The 7,881-nt window shown below is 43.5% G+C and overlaps 1 protein-coding gene across 1 annotated transcript; it reads left to right on the plus strand.

Moving 5' to 3' along the window:
• The first annotated feature begins 6,721 nt into the window (after window positions 1-6,721).
• Window positions 6,722-7,597, plus strand: kctd12.1 (potassium channel tetramerisation domain containing 12.1). The gene has a single exon (XM_064975467.1). It carries the CDS (start codon window positions 6,722-6,724, stop codon window positions 7,595-7,597), a length of 876 nt encoding a protein of 291 aa, XP_064831539.1.
• Window positions 7,598-7,881: the final 284 nt, after the last annotated feature.

A 7,881-nucleotide genomic window follows, 5' to 3' on the forward strand; every position in this document is an offset into this window, starting at 1 on the left:
AGCTATCATTTAGCTCGAAAATCTATCGCCAGTTTTGTACGGCGCAGCGCGGCTCGGAACGGAGCATACCGGACCAATTTTTCTCTCCATGTCCCTGGATTTCAACCGCTAACTCTGGACAGTCATACCTGGATCTCACAGCTAGCTAGCTGCTATCCGTGTGACTATCGGCTTTCGTCGATTCCGGAGCAAACATCAATTATTCCAGAGCTAGCCAGCTGAAGGTTCCATCAATCACTCCTGGGCTACAATCACCTATCCGGACCCGTTTTACTGCCTACGCAGAGCCCCACTGGGCCTTCACAACTGGACTGCCGACGTTATCTACCCAAAGGAGTTATCCGGCTGGCTCCTCTGTCGCGACGTTACCTGAACGCCCATCTGCGGCCCGCTAACCGTTAGCTGTCTTATCGGCTGCTATCTGAATAGACAATCGGACAATTTATTCATTTATTTTTATTATTATTGTTATTATTTTTTCTTCTTGAGCCTCAATAACTATATCTATTGTTTTTTTTTGTTGTGTGATTTGGATCAATCCCCTCCACCACAAGGAATCCCACTAATCTACTGACGGAACGCAAGAGGTGGCTAATAACAGACCTCCATCCTATGCTAGCTTGCTACCGATGGCCTGGCTAGCTGTCTAAATTGCCGTGACCCCCAACCAACCTCTCTACTCACTGGACCCTTTTGATCACTCGACTAAGCATGCCTCTCCTTAATGTCAATATGCCTTGTCCATTGCTGTTCTGGTTAGAGTTTATTGGCTTATTTCACTGTAGAGCCTCTAGTCCTGCTCACTATACCTTATCCAACCTATTAGTTTCACCACCCACACATGCAATGACATCTCCTGGTTTCAATGATGTTTCTAGAGACAATATCTCTCTCTTCATCACTCAATACCTCGGTTTACCTCCACTGTATTCACATCCTACCATACCTTTTTCTGTACATTATACCTTGATGCTATTTTATCGCCCCCAGAAACCTCCTTTTACTCTCTGTTCCAGATGTTCTAGACATCCAATTCTTATTGCTTTTAGCCGTACCCTTATTCTACTCCTCCTCTGTTCCTCTGGCGATGTAGTGGTGAATCCAGGCCCTGCAGTGCCTAGCTCCACTCCTATTCCCCAGGTGCTCTCTTTTGACGACTTCTGTAACCGTAATAGCCTTGGTTTCATGCATGTTAACATTAGAAGCCTCCTCCCTAAGTTTGTTCTATTCACTGCTAGAGCACACTCTGCCAACCCAGATGTTCAAGCTGTGTCTGAATCCTGGCTTAGGAAGACCACCAAAAATTCTGAAATTTTAAACCCAAACTACAACATTTTCAGACAAGATAGAACTGCCAAAGGGGGTGGTGTTGCAATCTACTGCAAAGATAGCCTGCAGAGTTATGTCCTACTATCCAGGTCTGTACCCAAACAATTTGAACTTCTACTTTTAAAAATCCACCTCTCTAAAAACAAGTCTCTCGCCGTTGCCGCCTGCTATAGACCACCCTCTGCCCCCAGCTGTGCTCTGGACACCATATGTGAACTGATTGCCCCCCATCTATCTTCAGAGCTCGTGATGCTAGGCGACCTAAACTGGAACATGCTTAACACCCCAGCCATCCTACAATCTAAACTTGATGCCCTCAATCTCACACAAATGATCAATGAACCTACCAGGTACCTCCCCAAAGCCTTAAACACGGGCACCCTCATAGATATCATCCTAACCAACTTGCCCTCTAAATACACCTCTGCTGTCTTCAACCAAGATCTCAGCGATCACTGCCTCATTGCCTGCATTCGTAATGGGTCAGCGGTCAAACGACCTCCACTCATCACTGTCAAACGCTCCCTGAAACACTTCAGCGAGCAAGCCTTTCTAATCGACCTGGTCGGGGTATCCTGGAAGGATATTGATCTCATCCCGCCAGTAGAGGATGCCTGGATTTTTTTTTTAAATGCCTTCCTAACCATCTTAAATAAACATGCCCCATTCAAGAAATATAGAACCAGGAACAGATATAGCCCTTGGTTCTCCCCAGACCTGACTGCCCTTAACCAACACAAAAACATCCTATGGCGTTCTGCATTAGCATCGAACAGCCCCCGTGATATGCAGCTGTTCAGGGAAGCTAGAAACCATTATACACAGGCAGTTAGAAAAGCCAAGGCTAGCTTTTTCAAGCAGAAATTTTCTTCCTGCAACACTAACTCAGAACACCTCCTCCCAGCTGCCCACTGCACTGAAGATAGGACACACTGCCACCACTGATAAATCCACCATAATTGAGAATTGCAATAAGCATTTTTCTACGGCTGGCCATGCTTTCCACCTGGCTACTCCTACCCCGGGTCAACAGCACTGCACCCCCCACAGCAACTCGCCCAAGCCTTCCCCATTTCTCCTTCTACCAAATCCGTTCAGCTGATGTTCTGAAAGAGCTGCAAAATCTGGACCTCTACAAATCAGCCGTGCTAGACAATCTGGACCCTTTCTTTCTAAAATGATCTGCCGAAAGTGTTGCCACCCCTATTATTAGCCTGTTCAACCACTCTTTCGTGTCGTCTGAGATTCCCAAAGATTGGAAAGCAGCTGCGGTCATCCCCCTCTTCAAAGGGGGGGACACTCTTGACCCAAACTGCTACAGACCTTTTGTAGTCTCTATGGGGGCGCCACAGGGTTCAATTCTTGGACCGACTCTCTTCTCTGTATACATCAGGCTTCCTATTTCGCAACAAAGCATCCTTCACTCATGCTGCCAAACATACCCTTGTAAAACTGACCATCCTACCATTCCTCGACTTTGGCGATGTCATTTACAATATAGCCTCCAATACCCTACTCAACAAATTGGATGCAGTCTATCACAGTGCAATCCGTTTTGTCACCAAAGCCCCATATACTACCCACCATTGCGACCTGTACGCTCTCGTTGGCTGGCCCTCGCTTCATACTCGTCGCCAAACCCACTGGCTCCATGTCATCTACAAGACCCTGCTAGGTAAAGTTCCCCCTTATCTCAGCTCGCTGGTTACCATAGCATCTCCCACCTGTAGCACATGCTCCAACAGGTATATCTCTCTAGTCACCCCCAAAACCAATTCTTTCTTTGGCCGCCTCTCCTTACAGTTCTCTGCTGCCAATGACTGGAACGAACTACAAAAATCTCTGAAACTGGAAACACTTATCTCCCTCACTAGCTTTAACTTCTTGCGTCCCATATCCGGGAGCGTAATCGTAGCCTCAAGCTCATTAGCATAACGCAATGTTAACTATTCATGAAAATCGCAAATGAAATTAAAGAAATATATTCACTCACAAGCTTAGACTTTTGTTAACAACACTGTCATCTCAGATTTTCAAAATATGCTTTTCAACCAAGAGTATTGATAGCTAGCATAGCATTAAGCCTAGCATTCAGCAGGCAACATTTTCACAAAAACAAGAAAAGCATTTAAACAAAATCATTTACCTTTGAAGAACTTCGGATGTTTTCAATGAGGAGACTCAGTTAGATAGCAAATGTTTAGTTTTTCCAAAACTATTATTTGTGTAGGAGAAATCGCTCCGTTTTGTTCATCACGTTTGGCTAAGAAAACCCCCCGAAAATTCAGTCATTACAATGCCAAACTTTTTTCCAAATTAACTCCATAATATCGACAGAAACATGGCAAACGTTGTTTAGAATCAATCCTCAAGGTGTTTTTCACATATCTATTCGATGATAAATCATTCGTGGCAGTTGGGTTTCTCTTCTGAAGAAAATGGAAAAATGCGCTCGAGATTACTCAATAATTTCGACAGAGGACACCAAGCGGGCACCTGGTAAATGTAGTCTCTTATGGTCAATCTTCCAATGATATGCCTACAAATACGTCACAATGCTGCAGACACCTTGGGGAAACGACAGAAAGTGTAGGCTCATTCCTGGCGCATTCACAGCCATATAAGGAGACATTGGAACACAGCGCCTTCAAAATATGGGCCATTTCCTGTTTGAAATTTCATCTTGGTTTCACCTGTAGCATCAGTTCTGTGGCACTCACAGATAATATATTTGCAGTTTTGGAAACGTCAGAGCTTTTTCTTTCCAAAGCTGTTAATTATATGCATAGTCGAGCATCCTTTTGTGACAAAATATCTTGTTTAAAACGGGAACGTTTTTTTATCAAAAAATTAAAAGTGCCCCCTATATCGAAGAAGTTTAAGCACCAACTGTCAGAGCAGCTCACAGATTACTGCACCTGTACATAGCCCACCTATAATTTAGCCCAAACAACTACCTCTTTCCCTACTGTATTCAATTCACTTATTTTGCTCCTTTGCACCCCATTATTTTTATTTCTACTTTACACATTCTTCCATTGAAAATCTACCATTCCAGTGTTTTACTTGCTATATTGTATTTACTTTGCCACCATGGCCTTTTTTTGCCTTTACCTCCCTTATCTCACCTCATTTGCTCACATCGTATATAGACTTGTTTATACTGTATTATTGACTGTATGTTTGTTTTACTCCATGTGTAACTCTGTGTCGTTGTATGTGTCGAACTGCTTTGCTTTATCTTGGTCAGGTCGCAATTGTAAATGAGAACTTGTTCTCAACATGCCTACCTGGTTAAATAAAGGTGAAAAAAAATGATGTTTATGGTTAGGTACAGTCGTGCAATGATTGTGCTTTTTTCGCAAATGCGCTTTTGTTAATTCATCCCCCGTTTGGCGAAGTTGGCTGTCTTCACAGAGAAATAGTCTTCACAGAGTTCACGAGCCAGGTTAGCAGGCAATATTAACTAAATATGCAGGTTTAAAAATATATACTTGTGTATTGATTTTAAGAAAGGCATTGATGCTTATGGTTAGGTACACATTGGAGCAAGACAGTCCTTTTTCGCGAATACGCACCACATCAATTATATGCAACTCAGGACATGCTAGATAAACTAGTAATATCATCAACTATGTGTAGTGATTATGATTGATTGATTGTGTTTTATAAGATCAGTTTAATGCTAGCTAGCAACTTACCTTGGCTTCTTACTGCATTTGCGTAACAGGCAGGCTCCTCGTGGAGTGCAATGTAATCAGGTGGATAGAGCGTTGGACTAGTTAACTGTAAGGTTGCAAGATTGAATCCCTCAAGCTGACAAGGTAAAAATCTGTCATTCTGCCCCTGAACAAGGCAGTTAACCCACCGCTCCTAGGCCGTCATTGAAAATAAGAATGTGTTCTTAACTGACTTGCATAGTTAAATAAAGGATAAATAAAGGTGTAAAAAATATATATATATATTTTAAAAAATTGCCAAATCGGTGTCCAAAAAAATGCAGATTTCCGATTGTTATGAAAACTTGAAATCGGCCCTAATTAATCGGCCATTCCGATTACTCGGTTGACCTCTACTATGCATAAATAATAAACTGCAAGTAGCAGCAGTGTACAAAGCAAATGGGGGGGTCAATGTAAATAGTCCGGTGGCCATTTAATGAATTGTTCAGCAGTCTTATGGCTTGGGGGTAGAAGCTGTTAAGGAGCCTTTTGGTCATAGACTTGGTGATCCGGTACCGCTTGCCGTGCGGTAGCAGAGAGAACAGTCTATGACTTGGGTGACTGGAGTCTCTGACAATTTTTTGGGCTTTCCTCTGACACCGCCTAGTATATAGGTCCTGGATGGCAAGAAGCTTGGCCCCAGTGATGTACTGGGCCATACGTACTACCCTCTGTAGCGCCTTACGGTCAAATGCCGAACAGTTGCCATACCAGGTGGTGATGCAACCGATCAGGATGCATTCTAAAGCGTTTTACTGTTGAAATTACAGAAAAGTATTACAGTGTAGTCTATTACAGTAAAATATTGCAGTTATGTTCAGAATAACAAATAGGCAAACGAAGAAACAATTAGGCTATTTTTCACAGGTACAAATATGTCAGACTGTGGATTAAAATCAATATTGTGACCCAAACATTTTCTATGGTGACCTGACCTAGGCCGGGATTCAGGCCAATCACGGGTTATAGCCTCGGCATTGATGCTTTTAACAGACATTTTTAATTGAGATGATATATACTGTGAATGGGATCTCCGCAAACGTGGGAACATTGCCTTTAAAAGCCAAAATGCCAATAACCTGCAAAAACATATTGTCCCTTTAAATGTATGACTTATTCAATGTACCTTTCTTGTAACATGACTGATCTAGGCTAATAGAGAAAACGATGGTACAATATCCCCACTGAGCAAAAACTGGTTGAATCAACTTTGTTTCCATGTCATTTCAACCCCCAAAATCAATAAGAGGATGTTGAATCAACATGTAAAACGAATTGGATTTGCAAAAAGTCATCAACATACACGGGTATTTAGTCTTGTTTTCCACCAACGTTTAACCTAAATCCAATGACATGGTGACATTTGTCGTTGATTTGACATTGAATTCATGTTAGATTAAAGCAAATTTAAATCAAAACTACACTTTAAACTGACATCTGTGCCCATTGGGTCCTGTCTTCCCTAGTCTCACCATTGTCATAGAATGCAGTCATAGACTAGGCCTACTGTAGGTCTATTGTTGGTAAAGAGTTAACAGTCATCATTCAAATCAGCTGTCTACTCTCTCCTCCCCCCTCAAGCACGGCATTACATAAACAAACCGCTAGACTTTCTGTCTCATTATTATAGGGATTCCAGTCGGTGACAGTACACAGAACTGCGCGTAAAGATGGCAATGACGGACATAGAGTGGGGGAGCTCAAATCGAGCCGAGTCTGGGTCCCCATTCTCTGACATAATTGAACTGAATGTTGGGGGACAGGTGTATGTGACACGGCACATAACTTTGGTCGCCGTTCCAGACTCGCTCCTCTGGACCATGTTCAGCAAGAAGGCTCCAAAGGACCTGGCGCGAGACGGCAAAGGGCGCTACTTCTTGGACAGGGACGGTTTCTTGTTCCGTTATATTTTAGACTACCTGCGGGACCTCAACCTGGTGCTGCCTGATTATTTCCCCGAGAAAAGCCGGCTGCAGAGGGAGGCTGAGTTTTTCCAGCTGCGGGACCTGTCCAAGCGCCTGAGCCCCAGTATGAGCAAAGAGAACTCCATCAACGAGGAGATTTGCCAGAGCGACACCGAGGAGGGTGCGCTTCAGTGCGGCACCGGGTCCTCCGGCGTTGGCATGGAAACTTTGCGCATGATGACTGCAATGAGCAGCGCTCGCTCCCAGTCTCTGGAGTCCAGAAAGTCGGGCTACATCACAATTGGATACCGGGGATCGTACACTATAGGGAGAGATATCCAAACCGACGCCAAGTTCAGGAGAGTGGCGCGCATCACGGTATGCGGGAAAACTTCCCTTGCCAAAGAAGTGTTCGGGGACACTTTGAATGAGAGCAGGGACCCCGACCGGCCACCGGAGAGGTATACGTCCCGTTACTACCTGAAATTCAATTTCCTTGAGCAGGCGTTTGACAAGCTGACCGAGGTTGGCTTTCACATGGTAGCTTGTAGCTCCACGGGCACATGCGCCTACACCAGCAATGACCCAAACGAGGATAAAATCTGGACGAGTTATAACGAGTATGTGTTCTGTCGGGACTAAAATGTTAATATGGTCACCACCTGAGCCCACCCACTGCCAACAGAAAATTACTGTTTTGTGTTTACTCGTGTAAATACACATCTCATAATTACCACATAGAGAATAGGGCCTGCATATTTGATCTTTGACATTGTCTCCAGCATATATTATTCAATGTCATTATTTAAAATCTCTTTACATATTTAATGGGAAATAGCCACAGACTCTAGGTCAATACACACTAACATAGAATTCTGGATGTTATCATATGTTAATTTTCCTTGTGGAGATGGCTATTGAATGAA

Source organism: Oncorhynchus masou, chromosome 10 (genome assembly GCF_036934945.1).
Source record: "Oncorhynchus masou masou isolate Uvic2021 chromosome 10, UVic_Omas_1.1, whole genome shotgun sequence".
NCBI lineage: Eukaryota > Metazoa > Chordata > Actinopteri > Salmoniformes > Salmonidae > Oncorhynchus > Oncorhynchus masou.